Source organism: Ursus maritimus, unplaced genomic scaffold, assembly GCF_017311325.1.
Source record: "Ursus maritimus isolate PB19 unplaced genomic scaffold, ASM1731132v1 scaffold_17, whole genome shotgun sequence".
Taxonomy (NCBI): domain Eukaryota; kingdom Metazoa; phylum Chordata; class Mammalia; order Carnivora; family Ursidae; genus Ursus; species Ursus maritimus.
The window spans coordinates 12,380,490-12,399,841 of NW_024424119.1; the positions used below are offsets into that span (position 1 = coordinate 12,380,490).

At 46.4% G+C, this 19,352-nt stretch overlaps 1 protein-coding gene across 2 annotated transcripts in view; it reads left to right on the top strand.

The window, feature by feature from the left end:
- Positions 1-16,040: 16,040 nt before the first annotated feature.
- ACER2 (alkaline ceramidase 2) overlaps positions 16,041-19,352 on the top strand; it is a 31,114-nt gene continuing 27,802 nt past the window's right edge. The window contains exon 1 of one of the 2 annotated variants that reach the window (XM_040631468.1): positions 16,041-16,267. In XM_040631468.1, coding sequence (XP_040487402.1) covers positions 16,144-16,267 — 124 coding nt within the window. In that variant the 5' untranslated portion in view covers positions 16,041-16,143. The remainder of the gene's footprint in view (positions 16,268-19,352) is intronic. The other variant, XM_008689806.2, reaches the window with a different exon arrangement.

Below are 19,352 nucleotides of genomic sequence, written 5' to 3' on the forward strand. Positions count from 1 at the left end.
CATCTTTTTATATATTCTTCTGTTCCATCTTTTACCATTTTCCCCCATTGGATTATGTTTATATATATATATATATTTATATATATATATATATATAACATATATTATTATATAATAACTGTTTATGTAAGGGAAATTAGCCCTGCATAAAAGTTCCACGTGTTTTCCCAGTGTGTAGCATTTTCTTTTTTTCTCCCTCCCACCTTTCCCTTTTTTAAAAAAGCAGCTTTGTGATCACAAAGACAGCATGGTACTGGCACAAAAACAGACACATAGACCAATGGAACAGAATAGAGAACCCAGAAATGGACCCTCAGCTCTTTGGGCAACTAATATTTGATAAAGCAGGAAAAAACATCCGGCGGAAAAAAGACAGTCTCTTCAATAAATGGTGCTGGGAAAATTGGACAGCTACATGCAAAAGAATGAAACTTGACCACTCTCTCACACCATACACAAAAATAAACTCCAAATGGATGAAAGACCTCGATGTGAGACAGGAATCCATCAAAATCCTAGAGGAGAACATAGGCAGCAACCTCTGACACTACAGATAAAGGACTGGTATCCAAGATCTAGAAAGAACTTCTCAAACTCAATACACGAGAAACAAATAAACAAATCAAAAAATGGGCAGAAGATATGAACAGACACTTTTCCAATGAAGACATACAAATGGCTAACAGACACATGAAAAAATGTTCAAAATCATTAGCCATCAGGGAAATTCAAATCAAAACCACACTGAGATACCACCTTACGCCAGTTAGAATGGCAAAAATAGACAAGGCAAGAAACAACAATTGTTGGAGAGGATGTGGAGAAAGGGGATCCCTCCTACATTGTTGGTGGGAATGCAAGTTGGTACAGCCACTCTGGAAAACAGTGTGGAGGTCCCTTAAAAAGTTAAAAATTGAGCTACCCTATGATCCAGCCATTGCACTACTGGGTGTTTACCCCAAAGATACAGACGTAGTGAAGAGAAGGGCCATATGCGCCCCAATGTTCATAGCAGCAATGTCCACAATAGCTAAATCGTGGAAGGAGCCGAGATGCCCTTCAACAGATGACTGGATTAAGAAGTTGTGGTCCATATATACAATGGAATATTACTCAGCTATCAGAAAGAATGAATTCTCAACATTTGCTGCAACATGGATGGCACTGGAGGAGATAATGCTAAGTGAAATAAGTCAAGCAGAGAAAGACAACTATCATATGATTTCTCTCATCTATGGAACATAAGAACTAAGAAGATCGGTAGGGGAAGAAAGGGATAAAGAAAGGGGGGGTAATCAGAAGGGGGAATGAAACATGAGAGACTATGGACTATGAGAAACAAACTGAGGGCCTCAGAGGGGAGGGGGTGGGGGAATGGGATAGACTGGTGATGGGTAGTAAGGAGGGCACATATTGCATGGTTCGCTGGGTGTTATACGCAACTAATGAGTCATCGAGCCTTACATCGGAAACCGGGGATGTACTGTATGGTGACTAGCATAATATAATAAAAAATCATTAATTAAATAAAAAAAGCAGCTTTATTGAAATATAATTCACATACTGTACAATTCATCCATTTAAGGTATGCAATTCAATATTTAAAAAAAAAAAATCCCAGAATTGTGCAACTATCACCACAATCTAATTGTGAAGTATTTTTCTCACCCCAAAAGGAAACCCCGTACCACATAGTAGTCATTTCCCATCTCTGTTTATCCAAACTACCCCACCGCCCCAGCCCTAGGCAACCACTAATCTATTTCTGTCACTATACATTGGGCAGTTCTGACATTTCACGTAAACGGAATCGCACAATACACCGCTTGGGTAGCTTTCTTCTTTCACTTTGCTTCTATTCTTTCTCAAACCTGCTTCAGTCTGGATTCTGTGCTCACTTACGCTACCCTTTAAAAGGTGGCTAACTAAGGGCTCCTGGGTGGCTCAGTCCCTTAAGTGTTTGATTTCAGCTCAGGTCCCAATCTCAGGCTCCTGGGATCTAGTCCCACATCCCCTCAGCCGGAACTCTGCCTCTCCCTTCCCTACCACAACCCTCCCCACCCCTCCCGCTCCCCTTGCTCCTGCTCTTGCTCTCAAATAAAGTCTTCAAAGTAAAATAAAATAAATGGTGGCTAACCATAGCTATCTTACATGTTTCTGCTTGTCCTCCTGTCTCCCCAGCTGTGTTGCCTTCTTGCTGCGTTGCTATTTCCTCTTCCTCTTTCCTCTGGACTTGGAATCCCCCAGACGCAGTCCTTGCTCTTCTTCTCTCTTCTATCTTCACCCCTTCTCGGCCACTTATCCAGGGAGACCACTAGCTTGCTCTAAAAATCTGTTCCTCTAGAATTCTGGTTCCAGGAATAGGGAATAGGCTTATATTCCCTATTCCTCCTGCTAAATACAACTAAAAACTCTGGACATTGTATACAAAACAAACATTCGAAAGGTGGAGAGAAGAAGGCCAGCTGGCTAGAGATGTTGGGACCCAGGCAATGGTATGATGGGGAGTTCTCTGCATTTCTTCTTGCTTCATACATCCCAGAAAGGGAATTGGAGAAGCCAGCCACTCAAAATGCTAATAGGCATAGACCAAAAATTCCACAACAAAAGCTTGTTTTCTCTTGTCAGAGAACAAGACAGGGGCAGTCTAGCCAGGCAGAAACATGTAGATAATAACATTCTACTCCAGCCAAACACCGCAGGAAAAACAAACAAACAAACTATGGCCCAACCCCAACCGCACAAGCAAAGGCTGAGTGGAAACCTAGTCTTCACCCTCATCAGGCTATTCTGAGGTTTTCCACCAATCCTGCCAGGGGGGTGTCAGAGAAAGCTCAGTAGGGACTTGAACTTTCAGCCCAGCTGGTCAGTCAAGAGCCTCCCCCACCCCCCTGAAGTCAGTGGAGACTCTATGCAGAACTTGGACGTCCACCCCTATCATCAGTAAAGAAGAGTCCCCTCTCTGGTGTCAGTTGGACAATCTGGAAATCAATCTCCACCTGGCAGAACCTCCCCTTCCCCTTCAGAGAAAGCCATCTAAGACAGAAGGTTTAGATGAGAGCCATAATTTGTATTATGCAAAGTTATGCATAATACAAAAATATTGAGGCTTTGAGTTTAAAAAAATCACTCATTATACCAAGGATGAGGAAGATCTCGAAGTGAGGGGAAAAAAAAAAAAAAACCTGTAAAAGCAGAGATGATGGAGAGGTTACCGGACAATGATTTTTTTTTTTTAAGATTTCATTTGTTTATTTTAAGTAATCTCTACACCAATGTGGGGCTCAAACTTACAACCCTGAGATCAAGAGCGGTCTGTTCTACAAACTGAGCCTGCCAGACACCCCCTCTCTGCCTGACAAGGATTTAAAAACAGCCATGATACAAATACTTCAATGAGCAATTAAGACTATGCTTGAAATAAATGAAAAAACAGAAGGACTTAGCAAGAAAACTGAAAGTCTCAGCAAAGTAATGCAAGCTATAAAGAAGAACTAAATGGGAATCTTTGAACTGAAAAATACAATTATCAAAATAAAAAGCTCGGTGAATGGGCTGGATGGTAGAATGGAGCGGATAAATGAACCAATGAACTAGAAGATAGAAAGATAGAATTACCTAATGTGAACAACAGATGAAATAGATTTTTTTTTTTTAAGATTTCTTCCTTATTTATTTTTTGACAGAGAGAGAGATAGTGAGAAAGGGAACACAAGCAGGGGGAGTGGGAGAGGGAGAAGCAGGTTTCCCGCTGAGCAGCGAGCCTGATGAGGGCCTGGATTCCAGGACCCTGGGATCATGACCTGAGCTGAAGGCAGACACTTAACGACTGAGCCACCCAGGCGCCCCTGAAATAGATTTTTAAAAATGAACAGAGCCTAAGGGAACTGGGAACTACCAAAAACAAACAAAACAAAACAAAACAAAAAAACCTCTCAAAATCTAATATTTATGTCACTGGAGTCCTGGAAGGAGAGGAGAGAAAGAGCGAGACCGAAAAATTACTTGAAGAAATAATGGCTTGAAAATTCCCAAATGTGATAAGAAACATAAACCTACAGATTCAAGCAAACTCCAAAGGGACTGAACCGCAAGAAATTCACATGAAGACACACATAATTAAGGTTCTAAAGACTAAAGACAAAGAAGAAAAATCTTAAAAACAGCCAGAGAAACACAACGCCTTACTTATTAGGAGAAACACAGCTTGAAAGACAGTGGATTTTTCGTCAGAAACCATGGAGGCTAGAAAGAAGAGGTGTAACATTTCTTTTTTTTTTTTTTTTTAAGATTTTATTTATTTATGTGACAGAGAGACAGCCAGCGAGAGAGGGAACACAGCAGCGGAGTGGGAGAGGAAGAAGCAGGCTCCCAGCGGAGGAGCCTGATGTGGGGCTCGATCCCGGAACGCCGGGATCACACCCTGAGCCGAAGGCAGCCGCCTAACAACTGCGCTACTAAGGCGCCCGAGGTGTAACATTTCTTAAGCACTGGGTGGGAGGGAGGTGGGGAAAAACTCAACACAGAATTCTATACCTAGAAAAAGTATCTTTCTTGGATGAGGGGGGGAAACAAGACATTCACAGAGGAAAGAAAGTTTAAAGAATTGTTGCCAGCACATCCACTCTAAAAAAAGAAAAAAAAATCCTTTAGTCATTCTTTTAAAGATTTTGTTTATTTCAGAGAGAGAGTGAGAGGGAGCACAGGCAGAGGGAGAGATAGGAGCAGACTCCCCACTGAGGGGGAGCTCAGGTGTGGGGCTCGATCCCAGGACCCTAAGATCATGACCTGAGCGGAAGGCAGACACTTAATCAACTAAGCCACCCAGGTGCCCCTAAAAGGACATTTTTAAAATAGGAAGTAAATAATAAAGGAATAAAACTTGGAACATTAGGGAAAAAGAATAGAGCAAAAATATGGGTAAATACAACAGACTTGCCTCTTCCTCTTGAGTATTCAAAATAATGTTTGGTGGTTTTTTAAAAAAAAATTTACTTATTTTTGCAAGAGAGAGAAAGAGAGCGAGCACAAGCACGGAGGAGGGGCAGAGGGAGAAGCAGACTCTGCACTGAATGGGGAGCCTGTTACAGGACTCGATCCCACGGCGCTGGGATCATGACCTGAGCTGAAGGCAGTTGCTTAACCAACCGAGTCACCCAGGTGCCCAAATGTTTAATGGTTAAAGCAAAATTTATAGCACTGTTTGGTGTGGTTCTAAATGGATGCAGAGAAAATATTTAATGCGATTATATTATAAATGTGGAGAATAATAACATGTAAAAGGAGGTAAGTTTCTGTACTTCACTTGAATAGGTAAAATGACACTAGGAGCCTATGCTAACATACATACCACCCAGAGCTACTACCGTGTATAACACCCAGAGCACCTGTATATAACTACACAAAGAGATACACTTAGAAACACTGCAGACAGATCCAAGTGGAATTCTAGAAAATGTTCAAGTAACCCACAAGACAGGAAAAAGAAAACTGGTAAGCAAGCACAAAACAAAACAAAACATGAAAGGGCATAATTAAGCCCTACATACCAATAATTCCATTAAATGTAACTTTGAGTTATTTATTTACATGTATTATATATATTTATTTACATGTATTATATAATATATATTATATAAAAGATCAACATACATAATGATAATAATAATAATAATAAATCTTTATTACACACGGTGGCAAAAAACTTTTTTCAAGGAATTGCTGAGGGCAGAGCTTTCCTGGTCACTTTTATCATGCAAATGGAATTCAGGTTCTTTTCTTTTCTTTTTTTTTTTTTAAGATTTTATTTATTTGTCAGAGAGAGAGAGAGAGAACATGAGCTGGCGGAGCAGAGGGAGAGGGAGAAGCAGGCTCCCCACTGAGCAAGGAGCCCAACACAGGACTTGATCCCAGGACCCTGAGCAGAAGGCAGACGCTTAACTGACTGAGCCACCCAGGCGTCGCTGGAATCCAGGTTCTGAGCCCCTCAGGAGAGTGAAGGCTGTGTCTAGTTAGAGGCTGAAGGATGACCCTCCTGGGCCCAATAAGCTCAGATGGCAATTCTGGGAACAGTTGTTCCTAGGGTTCCAGCAGTTTCTTCCACGGGTGGAGGTTGAGAGTGGGATTGAATCTGGTTGACCCCATTATCCAGTAGGAAATCACACGGACCCCTGGAGCAGTGCAGAGCAGGCGGAACTGTGGCTCCAATCACTTCCTGTTCTTGACTGACACTGGAACAGGGGCCACTACGAAAATCCTTGAGTTGTGGTCATGAGTTATTATGTGTAAGGAGATGCCCAAGTTATTCTCTAAGATTGTTACTACAAATCCTGTCCACGTTTTCTTTTCTTTTCTTTTTTTTTAAAGATTATTTATTTATTTATTCAACAGGATAGAGACAGCCAGCTAGAGAGGGAACACAAGCACGGGGAGTGGGAGAGGAAGAAGCAGGCTCATAGCGGAGGAGCCTGATGTGGGGCTCGATCCCATAACGCCGGGATCACGCACTGAGCCGAAGGCAGATGCTTAACCGCTGTGCCACCCAGGCACCCCATGTCCACGTTTTCTTCAAAATGCTCATCCTAAAAGATGTTAGCAACTTTTTCATGCGAAAAGAAATTGTAACATGTCCATTCATTTTGGGAACGAACTATCAAATATTTCTAGGATTAAATTTCTTCCAATTTTCACACTTGAGAGGAGAGTCAAGGTCCTCAAACTTCTAGATCATGTGTTCCCAGGCTGCATTGCTAATGGGAAAGGTGAAAAGATCTTGGTTCTTCTTGGTGCCTTGTCTGGAACTTGATGACTATCCCCATCTATAGAATATACTAGATCCTTGCCTTCAGTTGTTAAAATGATTAGAGAATTTAGTGAAAAGGATGATCTTCTCACTGGTTTCAATCTTTTTCACTTTCTTCAAGCCTCTGATCTCATATATGGGCCTCTTATTTTTAGACGACTTTTTCTCCCACTTCTCTCAGAAGTATGAATTGCCCCAATCTTCCCTCATCCTCAGTATGTTTCCAGGTCTTCAGATATACTTTCTACATTCCCCCCTTCCTTGGCACAGAATTCTGTTAGGATACTTGGTTTCAAGTCACAGTAACCCAACTCAAAGTAGCTTAAGAAAAAATGTGACTTCCCTATAAAAGTCCTGGGGTGTCTTGGGAACATTTGTATGTGGCTAGGCCCCTGGGCATAGCTGGAGTTAGGGACTTCTTTTCCATTTGGAAGACCACTTGTCTAGACAACTCTTTCTGGGACTGCTTCATTATTTCTTTGCACTGTTGACCAGTTTTGCCAGCTCATCCATCAATCTGGTGAGACAGGTCATCAATAGCGCCCAGATTCAAATTTCTATCCCATTAGGGAGTCAGAGCTGCAAGAGCTCAATTCTGATCCCAGATTCCCACTGATGCATTCTGATCAGCCAGCTTGGGTCAAAACGCACTGCTGGACCAAGGAACTCTAGCCACAGAATCGGGTCACAGTGTGTTACAGTGACTGTTCTTATAGCAGCCACCTGAATGGTGTAGGGGCAGGGGAAGGTGGGAGGTGGACAGTCCCCATCAAAGAAGCCATGGAAAGTCCCAGAAAAGGAGGAGACATTGGAAGAGATAAAACAACACATGTCTACTTCACGCCTTTCCTCCTCTCCAGGCAAATTGCAAGCTCCTAAGTTTTCAATTCTACTTTTTTCCATCTCCTTGAGGATCTAGTTTCATGAATTACCCTTTTATTTTTCCTTTACATTTTAAATCTGTTCCTCTACCTGGGTGCCTTTCTCTTAGGCTGAAGTTTGCTCAAGATTCCCCCAGACTAAAGGAAAGTCCCATAACTCTTCTTCAAGCTCCTGGCCAATCTATGTACCTCTCTTTTTCACCAAATATAGGTCACCTGGGTACTCCCATTTTACCCCACGTGACCTTCTTCATCTTGACTTACTCCACCTTCATTTCCCCAAGGTGTTTCTTGGCTTTGCAAGGCTGAAGACAAGGCAGAGTGAAGGAAGCATGGCGTTTATAGGCCATTGTGATGCATCCCTTCCAGTGGGTAGAACGTCTGATGTGCCAGGGTCAACTCCCTCAAGGTGTATCTGAGGAATCGGAGAGCCTAGCCCCAAGGGTTTGGGAGGATTGGGAGGCCTGGCACTGACCAGTCCCTGACCTTTCTAGCTTCCTGGTTCCAGAAAGTCTGCGGCCACAGCACCACCTGGACCCCACCCAGGCTGCTGATAGCTTGTTTACCAAAGGCTCCCTGGTTCAAGCGCCTTCTCACGCAAAGGCCTGAGAGAATTCACAGGCCTGAGAGGGACTGTTTGCCATTTGCTTCCTCAGGTGAGGGTAACTGCCTGCCATCCTGTGCCCTCTGGAATGAAGGGGACAGGTATCAACCACAGGTTCAACCAGAAATGCTGCTTTAATGGTAGCCATTGCTAAAGGTTGAGCCCTTCGCTCTCACTCACCAACCGCCTTTCTGGTGCTCTCGTCTACATGGGTGCTTGTGGGGTCCCCCCATTTAGTGAAGTCCATTGCTTCTTTACCTTTTAAACTTATGGAAAGTTTTAAACACATACAAAGTAGGGAGACTATTGTGTCTACACCCAGGTTCAACAGTTATCTATTTAAGGCCGGTGTTTTTTCATCTGTACCCTCAAACCAACTTCCTCCGCCATTCATTCATTCATTCATTCTTTTTTTAAGATTTTATTTGTTTGACAGAAAGAGAGCACGCATGCTCAGTCAAACAAACAAAATCTTTTAAAAAAGGTAGTAGACTTCTGAAGACTCACGTTTTAAAACATAATCATAGGGGCGCCTGGGTGGCACAGCGGTTAAGCGTCTGCCTTCGGCTCAGGGCGTGGTCCCGGCGTTATGGGATCGAGCCCCACATCAGGCTCCACCGCTATGAGCCTGCTTCTTCCTCTCCCACTCCCCCTGCTTGTGTTCCCTCTCTCGCTGGCTGTCTCTATCTCTGTCGAATAAATAAATAAAATCTTTAAAAAAAAACATAATCATCATACCATTATCAATATCTCTCCCAACCAACGATTCCCAATATCAGCAAATATTTAGTGTTTCCTGTTCCACATTTGTCCGAAAAAGTATTTGTTTACACTCTGACTTAGGATCTAAACAAAGCCTACACATTGCAACTGATTGTTAGGTTTCTATAGGAAAGCCATACGTTTCCTCTCCAGCTTTTGCTGAAGACACTGGGTGGTCCTGAAGAGTTAGTGTCCTTTGATCTGAGTCTTACTGATTGCACCTGCATGTTGTCTTCTCCGCTGTTCTCCACGGCCTCGCCACTGCAACGTGGAGGAAAAGTATCTGCGTCACTTAGGAGTTCGTGAGAAATGCAGAATCTTGGACTCCACTCAAGACCTACTAAATCAGAATCCGCATTTTTAACATTTTTACAAGATCCCCAGGTGACTCAGCTCCTGTGAATTGGTAGTGAGAGCCAGAGTTTTGGTTTCGGTTCTGTTTTTTCCCCCCCTTCAGGGAGGCAACACCGCTTTTTATTTCTTAACCCTGCACACCTGTTCCTCTCTCGCCCGGTGGGACCGCTCGAAGGGACCGCGCCTCCCTGTCACTCAGGCCTCCGTAAATGTGGCCACGCCCGAGGCTCCGCCTCCTGCCCGCCCCCATCCTCTGGTCCCGCCCCCATCTTCTGGTCCCGCCCCCATCTTCTGGTCCCGCCCCGTCCGCTGAGCGCATTTACCCACAGGGCTCTCAGGGCTGTCTTTGCTTGCCGTGTTCGCACGTCTTTTTGTCTAACCCTGACCTGCCCTTGGTCTTTCAACTTGCCTTTTCAGTTCCTGAGAGAATAGATCTTTCGCGGAGGTTCAGCCTGCACCTTTAACTCAACAAGTCCAAGCCTCAATCACAATTTTTCCCCCTAGCTTCCCTTTTGGGTTAGTAACCCGGCCATCTTCCGATGATTCAGGCTAGACTATTTAAAGTGGTCTTCTGTTTCCCCCCTCTTTCATGTCCTACCTCTAATTAGTAAACTATTAATTCTCCTGTATTTGTTAGCCTTCATTAGGTTATGCTGGAGTAAAACACAGTCCCCCAAAATCTCAATGACAAGACTGTTTGTTTGCTGACATTCTAAGTTGGGGTGACTGCAGTTCTGCTCTGCTCTAGGTGTCGTCTTCATTCCAGGAGCCAAGGTTGAAGAAGCAATCCCGATCTGGCATATGGCAGAGGGCATCTAGGAATGGCAGAACTAGGGATCGATTTCAAAGCCTCTGGCAGTCACGGAGCACATCCAGTCCACCCATATTCTATTGGTCACAGCCAATGACAAGGTCAAATCCCATGACAGTGGGTTGGGAAATATGTTCAAGTATCTGGAATCAATAGTACAATCTGTCAGAACTCCTGTTTTATATCAGAATTGCATCCCTTATTTCAATTCCCTTTCCCCTTGCCTTAAACTTCCCTTCTCTCAGGTTAGAATCCACCTGCTCTGGGAAGCCTTTCCTGACACCTTCAGACAAGGTCAGAGCCACGGCCGTCTATTGTGGTACCTGCACTTTTTTACGGCACACTTGTAATGAATTATTTATGTTATTTATGCAATATTCAATGTCTGACTTTCCCTCTAGACTGCAAACTCCATGAGGGCAGAGACAGCATCTGTTTTGCTCACCACTTTCCCCTCGGCCCCTAGAAAAGTGTCCAGGCACGTAACAAGAATTCAATAACTACATGTAAATGAATGAATGGATGCTTTCACCAGGCTCCTCTCATCCCTCACCTGGATTATGGAAAGACCTCACCAATTGTTTCTGATGTCTGTGTACTCCTCCGATCACCTATTCGTCTTCCAGCTTGGCCTCCCTTTCTGTCGCTTTTCCAGCTGAAACAGTCTTTGAAGTTTCCTCAATTATCATGCTTTCTCAGACTTCCATCCTTTTGCACATGCTGTTCCTTCTGTAGCATTCCCTCTCCTCACTGCTGTTCCTGGTAAAATCCTATTCATCTGGTACACCTCCGTTCTGAGGCTATCTTCTCTGCCGGGCCTACCTTGGCTCTCAGTGCAGACTCGGACCCCTCCCCCCCTTGCTTCCACATTCGATGCGCGCATCTTCATTTTAGCAATTACCACGTAGCAGTCTGATGTTTTGTGAGCCTCTACTAGACTCAGCGCCAGGAGCCCAAGAGGAGTATTTTGTCTTTATATTACGCAGCACCTAATACAGGGCCTCGCACAAAGCAGGTGCTCAAACTCGTCCTATATCCTTGTCCCCTTGCAAACTAGTTCTTTAACAGAGCAACGCCTTCTCTGTCGAGAAGCAGCAGTCAAATCCCACGTTAACAAATTCCACGCACGGCAGGCACAGGCGAAGCCTCAGACTTCCAATCCGAATTGACGGACCTGTACTGTATATACATCCAGTCCTAACAAATTGTTTGTGGCTTTCCAGTGTGGATTAGAGAAAGGAGAGGGGCCCAGGGACAAGGGCAGGAAGTAGCCTCTGACGGCCTGTCCGTAAACTACAGCAAATGTGTCCTTGTCCTGAAGTGGCCGCAGTAGCGTGTGGGCCTGGGGAGTCCCTGCTTCCTGCAGCCCTCTCCCACAATTCTGAGCCTGGGGACTTTGTCTTAGATTAAAAAAAAAAAAAATCCTTGCTCACCTATCTTGTTTCCCTCCTAACTGAAGAGGGTGAGCAGACTCTGAGCCCCTGGTTTCCTGGTGATGAACCAGGGGCCAAGAGAGGACGGTCTCTCTCTGGGCTCCTGTCTTCTTCTTCCTTTCGCTGGTGGTGGCAGTCTTGGCTTGGATTTGATCTTTCGGGGAAGCAAAGCACACGGTCTATAGTGGCGTGTTGCCCTGCCGTGCTTCCGCTACGATAGTGGTTCTCCAGTGTGAGCGTGGGTTGGAATCTCCTGGAGGATTTGTTAAGCCACACATTGCTGGACTCCCCTTCCAGAGTTTCTGAGTCAATCAATCAGTCTGGGGTATGGCCCTAGACATTTGCTTTTCTAAGAAGTTCCTAGGTCATGCTGCCACTGCTGGGCTGCGGGGCGGCCCTTTGAGAATGACTAGCCTGAAAAAAGAGCCTCAAGGGAGATGGTGATGAGAAACTCCGACCGGACAGGAAAATGCAGAAAATTCTATCCGTGATCATGCACTTTGGGCTTTATTGGCACAGGTGCCTGAAATTTTTTCCAAGGAAGACTTTGTGACTCGGTGATTTCCACTTGGAGAACCAGTTGAACTGGATATTTGTTATCAGATATTTACTTAGACCAAATAAACATGGTTAAAAACTCTGTAAAAAGGGAAGATGCTGGCATCGTGACTTCCCTGCAGGGGTGGCTCCCTCAAACCTGCTCTTCATGGATCTCTTTCACGGACTCACATTTAGACCCAAAGCAACACAAGCAAAGTCATCATCAGAACTCAGCAGTGCCCTGTTGTTGCGGTCACACCTCCCACCCCGCTCTCCCCAGGCTCTCTGCCTCCACCTGATTTCAGAATCTTCTATTGAACCACTAAAAGTAGTTGCCAAGGCATAATATTAATAGAAATCAATTTCAAAATTAATGAACCAGTGACAGGTCCTCATGGTAATTAGGTTATAGTCATTGAAAAAAATGACAACAATGGGGAGAGTCGAGGACAGCATCAAAAAAACTTTAACGCAGTCCCAAGAAGACCAACACTGATGTCTTTGGAGAAACATCCTTTGTGTCCCTCATGCCACTCACCAATGACCTTTGGCTTAGCACTGTGTCTCTGTGCAATTGTAATTAGAACCCAGGTGGCTGGGTTTGATCTTGAACTAGGATGGTCATTGCCAATAAGAGTTCCTGAGTGGGAGGAAAACTCCTCATCGGCCCCTAGTAGGACCTGCAGAAGGAGGATTTATATCCAGTGAATTCTATACTGCAGTGCTGTTAAAAGTTACAGTATTTTGCATTGTAACATCCTGAAGTCCAGATACATCTTATGGTGGATGGCATTTTATAATCAAGGTTGCCCAAGTGGGGGTCAAGGTGTGTTGTCATTGCCTGAACACACACAAACTGAGTGGGTTATCCTGGTGGAATGATCTGGCAGCTGTCATCTTCATGTTTCTTTCAACAAATCACCTAAGGACTGTCTGGAAAAGAAACATGATGTCAATTGTCTGAAGACTTTCCCTTGCAACCTTCAGGTAAGTTCAAGAACGTGCCAGCATCAAAATATGCACACTAGCATTCAGGAGGGGAGCGCAGCTAAGAAATGCTGCATCACCAGTGCCTGATAATTAACAACACGAGGACACCAGTGACTCAGTTGAAAAATGACTAAGAAAAAGAAGAGAGATTCTAATTATGAGTTCCTTAGTAAATTTATTGTGCTTATATGTTCCTTTTTCTGTACACACAAGAGTGATATAAAATAACTATGTCTAAGTCTAAACGCTCTCATTCAATTAATACTTAAAAAGCCTAAAAGATAGGGGTGCCTGGGTAGCGCAGTCGTTAGGTGGCTGCCTTCGGCTAAGGGCGTGATCCTGGCGTTCCAGAATCGAGTCCCACATCGGGCTCCTCCGCTGGGAGCCTGCTTCTTCCTCTCTCACTCCCCCTGCTTGTGTTCCCTCTCTCGTTGGCTGTCTCTCTCTGTCAAAATAAATAAATAAAATCTTAAAAAAAAAAAAAACCTAAAAGATAAAAAAAATTACAACGAGTTTAATTGGGTATATCTTTTTTCCTAACAGCAGCTCTCAATCTTTTTGACCTGAGGACTCCTTTTATACTGAAGATTGAGGATCCTAAAATTCTTTTGTTTAGGTGGTAATATCAATATTTATCATATTCAAAAAATTTTTTGAGAGAGAGAGAGTACACATGTTCAGGTGAGGGGCAGAGGGAGAGAAATCTTTTGTTTTTTTAAACTTTTTGTTTATTTATTTGAGACACAGAGTGTGAGTGAGCGGGAGAGAGAGCACAGGCTGGAGGAGGGGCAGAGGCAGAGGGAGAAGCAGGCTTCCTGAGGAGCAGAGAGCCCGACGCGGGGCTCAATCCCAGGACCCTGGGATCATGACCTGAGCCGAAGGCAGTCGCTTAACTGACTGAGCCACCTGGGTGCCCCAAGGGAGAGAAATCTTAAGCAGGTTCCATGCCCAGCACTGAGCCCCAAGTAGGGCTTGATCTTACCACCCTGAGATCATGATCTGAGCCAAAACCAAGAGTTGGACACTTAACGGAGTAAGCCACCCAGGTGCCCTTTACATTCAAAATTTAAAGAGACTTTTAATACCAAAGAATACCCAAACACAGATTCCATTAGCCGTCAGAGAGATAATGACATCACCTAGCCTCTGAAAAGCTCCAGTGTGCACTGGTGAGAGAATGAGACCCAAAGGGGGAGACCATGTTGCAGCGTTCACAGGAAGAGAGTTTTCACCTTGTGGATCACCTGAAAGGGGAACCGACTTTGAGAATCACTGGTATATGAAATAATGGTGTGTTTTACAGCAGTAGAGTTAATACAGATATATTTCTACCTTAAGTACCGGAAGGAGCACAACATGGAAAACCAGCGTTGGACAATGGGTCGTGCTGTGAAGCATGGAGAAATTAGCTGCTCTGTGGCCTTGAGGAGTATTCCCCCCCTCCCAGTGACGTGCCCCGCTCACACTGGGTGTCCTGCAGGCCTGAGTCATTCTGACCTTAGGAGAAGGTACCTGTGTCCCTGCATTCCAGGACCGTGGAACCGGCTGTCCAGGAGGAGGACAGAAGTTGGGACAGAGGAAAGGAGTGTGGGTTGCTCCCCACAGGAAGAATGCTGGATTTTTCTGGAGACGAACATTGGCTTGCGGTTTCTGGAGATCTGGGGAGGCCAGCAAACGGCTGTGTGGGTATCTACTGATGGACACCGGAGCGCCAGCCAGGGTTCCCCTGGACATTCAGGCCCAGAGAGGGCAGTGCCCGGGGAGCTGCTGGCCTTCAGAGCACTGTGCAGGTTGGAGCAAGCAGAGGCTAGTGCCAGGCACCACGGATTGCTGACCAGAGCTGCTTCTGCCACTGTGCTGCCCTGCCCTGGTAATCCCAGAACCACTCAAGGAAGGAGGACCAGAGCCCCCCTCCCCCATACACACACATAGACACGGACACACACTGTTGACCTTTGTGGGGACCGGATTGGGTTTTAGAATCTACAGCGGCAAAGTAGTTACCAGCAAGTCTGAGATCATCCCGCATGCATTTGATTTCTAGCTCTGCCTTACTGGCTGGAATGGCATTGTCAATAGAACCCACTTCGCAGTATCACCCCCGGGAACAGTAAGTAAGCGATGCATGGGGGCTCCCCAAACAGTGCCTGGCCTATCATAAATGCTATGCCATCATCTCTTGCACTTTCAGTGTCCTGGAGATGTCATATCTGCCACATCATGTGTCCTCCGAGTGCTGCTATGACTCAAGTTTCGCCCTATGTTTATTTGAAGACCAGATTAAAGCCCTACAGCTGGAAATCCGGGGGACCAGGAGCGTCCTGGACATTGCAGAAGTGCGCTACTGAACAGCAGGTGGCAGAGGCGGCGTGGGGGAAAGGCCATGGAGTCGGCCACTCCAGCCTGCAAGGTCTTCCTGCTTTAGCCCGTGGCACTGGGTCCTGCCAACCAAACCCTCACGGGCCTTACAGGGACTGAGGGCTTTTCTTTCTTGAGTGTGAGCACGGGTGTCACACGCAGGGCAGAGCCAGATCCGTGAGCGTCCACAGGGGGGTGGGGATGGAGGGTGGCGGGTGGCGCCTGTGAGTCTGAGCCGGGGAGGTGGGCGTGGGCAGGCATGGGCAGGCACCGGCTGGACCGTCAAGGCTTCTGCCACCTGCCTGTAGCAGGGCTATCTGGACTTGCCCGGAGCTCTGTCCCTGCTTCCGGACTGCCCCTCCTCCCACACGCATCCCGCCGCCGGGGTGGGCGTGGCCTGCTCCTACCCTCGCCTTCCCCTCAGGGGGCGGAGCTGGGGGAGGGGTCCACGAGCGAGTCACGTCCAACAGGCTGAGCGGAGCACTAGGGGGCCGGCTGGGGAGGCGCCACATCCGGCGGCTGACTCGTTGTGTATAAAGCTGCGGCCGCCGCGTTTGGCTTCCAGCAGTAGCTCTGGACTCTCCTCGGCTGCGGGAGCAGCTGCTCCAATGCCCCACAGCGGCCATGAGCATCCCGCACTGGTGGGACCAGCTGCGGGCTGGCAGCTCGGAGGTGGATTGGTGCGAGGACAACTACACCATCGTGCCTGCCATCGCCGAGTTCTACAACACGGTGCGGGAGCGGGAGCGGGAGCGGGGCTGGAAGGCGGGCTGGAGGGAGGGGACGTCCCTAATCGTGGCTGCGCCTGGAACCTGGACATGGGTCTCTGCGTGTATTTGGGGTATGCTCTCTCCAGGGCCACAGTCGATCCGCGCGCCCCCTCCTCTGCGCTCCTTCCAGCTCTCCATCTGTCCTCTTCTGTCCCTATCCCGACATCTGGGCTCATCTCCCCTTGTCATTTCCTTCTGATGTCTCTATTGTCTTGTTTGACCTGCACCTGTCCCGAAGCCAGTGGTCCGTGACAGCCCCTCGCCCAGGTGGGTGACTCAGGGGCTGGTGAACCCGCCCGGACAATTCCTTCCTCCCCTAGGATCTCTGTGGCGTGACGCACTTGGGTCGCATTGTGCGGTTTCTCCCTGAATACCTGCTCTAGGAGTAGGGGGGAGGGGAGGGGAGTCCCCGGGCAGGTCTCAGGGGCAGGGCCCACTGCCACTGTGCCGACTGGCCCCGCCCCACTAATACGCCAGTAATAGGTCGAGTTACTGTCGGCCAGAATCAAGTTAATTGCTACTAGTTCTTATTTCTTTGCCTTTAGTTTCCAGTCTCAGTCCAGCCCCAAAGTCAACTCCCCCAGGCCTGTGCCCTCCCCCGTGATTAAGCCTGGGGAGTGAGAGGGACGTTTGGGAGCGAGTGTGTGTGTGTTTCGTGGGCTTACCTCGGTCCCTACTACGGGCAGGCTGAAACTTCCCCGCTGCAGTAGCCCGTGTGCTGTTAGTATTTATGGAAGGGAAAGCTTGATGCGGGAAGGAAATGCCTCTTCTTTTCACTGTGCGGTGGCTCAGGATTCTCAGACCAAACAGAAGACTCCGCATGGTCATTTCTGCGGCTGGCCAAACACAAAAAAACAGGAACTCCTGGTTTACAAGTCACTGTGAATTTGAGATTGTTCTTTAGGATTTTCTCCTTGGATTTGCTGGAGAGAATGTACTTGGCATGAGTCAGTCTGGAGGGATCTCCGATGAGCTAGTCCCAGCCCTTTCATTCATTGACGATGAAACTGAACTCTAGAGAAGGGAGCCGTCATGCTCGCGTTTCTGGCACAATCCAGAAGTCTGCACTCTTCCTCCTTCCTCCCGCACAAACACTCCTGCTTCTTATTTAGGACCAGGTTAATTCTGCAAGAAAACCTGGCCCTCTGCTGTCCATAGGTCCTGTGTAAGACATCGTGGACATCGCTACAGCTCAGCTGTTGAGCCTCCGTTTTCAGAGCGTTCTCTCAGGGGTAGACGCCCGCACACAGGATGGGCTGGGGCATGGCTGGGTACTTCCAGTAGCCCTAACTCATTTTCTCCTTTTATAAGTGGAGGGTATGACTAAGGATTTCACAAAAAACAAATGACAGGTTGGGGACAAGTCCTCATACACCCAGCAAGGTCATGATCTGTGGAATCCGAGGCCAGCCGAGAGTCAGGCCTGCTTCCTTGGCCAGAAGTTCGTGGGTCTACAGCTGCTCTGCGCCTACCTTGAAAAGCCTCAGAGTGCTGGATGGGGGGGGGGGGGGGGTTATGTTGTTTTTATTTTTAATCTGGTCCCATTGGAGCAGTTATGGAGTGAGTGCCAAAGTCTTTCAGAGAGGAACTGTTGCTCTCAGCTGCAGTGTCTGTGGGTGATGAGCCTGGCTGGTCCTCCTGACAGACCTTCTTTTTGGAATACTGCTAAACCACAACGGTTTGCTTCAGCCCAGCAGAGAGCTTTAAAGCTCAGAGAAGTAGTCGGTCACCTAACTTTGTTGAGTCTAGGTCCAAAGAGCTTGGCAAAAACCGTTTCCTTGCCCTAGTTATCTGCGAAAGCTTATCACAGGACAACCCGTGCTTATCTCTCTCTTGTATTGAGGAAGACAGTGAACTATTACTTGGTGATAAACAGCTCATTAAATCCTCATTGGAAGGCAGCAGGTCTCTTTATCCATTTTAGAATAACCCTTCCTCATTTTGAGGATAAGTGTAAGGAACTGAAGATACAAAATCAGGAGAGGACTGGAAGAGGGATCTAGAACCTTCTTAATGGGTCTTGGGGGTAGCACCTCCCTACTACGACTTCAGGTACTACTGGCTACTGTGAATTGTTTGCTAGGTGTTGAACCTGTGGTGTGCACGGCACAGTGACCGGCACAGTGACCGTCAGTGGTCGGCGTGCATTATTAGAGCCGTCTGATAAAAGGGAAGAAACCAGGGTCTAGAGAGATGACGCAATTTGCCAAGATCAAGAAAATGGCAGAATTAGAGTTAGTTGGTCCATTTGACTCTACAAAGTTACTTCTCCTGAAGGTGTCGGTGCCATGTAGCTCCTTCTGACTTCTTTATTCTGCACGGCGTAGCTGTTTATGACTCAGCCACTCTTGAACTGGAAGCTCTTGCATCGGAAGCATTTGATCTACAGGATAAAACTCATGATGGGTGATATGAAAAGGTTTTCGTTTTTTTGTTACAGTTGTTCTGTATTTTAAAATGTTCACCTTAAAAATTAAAGTTACTTTACCATCAAGCATGGGTTTATTTCAGAAAAAGAGAAACTGCCCTTCAGGGCGAGCAAGCTATAGCCAAGCCATAGGCAAGACGGACAAACAAAGGAGAGGAATGTTATCTTATGGAGAAGGAGGAAGTCGGGAGGGGTTGTTGGGACCCGGAGGAAAGCAAGAGTTCAGGGTGATTGTTTCTCATGGGCTGAGTGGCTGGGGTAGTGGACTTCTTGTGGGAGATACAATGTACATCTTTCCCTGTTGGGGCCTGGAATAGACCATTGGTTCCTGTCAGGGAATCTTCTGTGAGGCATCTGTAATTCCCATTGAGTGGTATGGGCTTTCCGTTCCAGCCTCCCCTTCTAGCAACCCCAGTCAACTTCAGCGAGGTTTCCACTTACTAATTTTCACCAATAGTAGCATGATCATGGTAAAAAATTCAGCGTATGCAAGTTATAAAGTGAAAAATCTGCTTTTTTGTGTATCTTTACAGACTTCTTCAGGCATTGTACAAAACACATGTATTTGTGTGAGTATAGAAAATGCGTGTGTATAATGCATACACACGATATCTAAGCT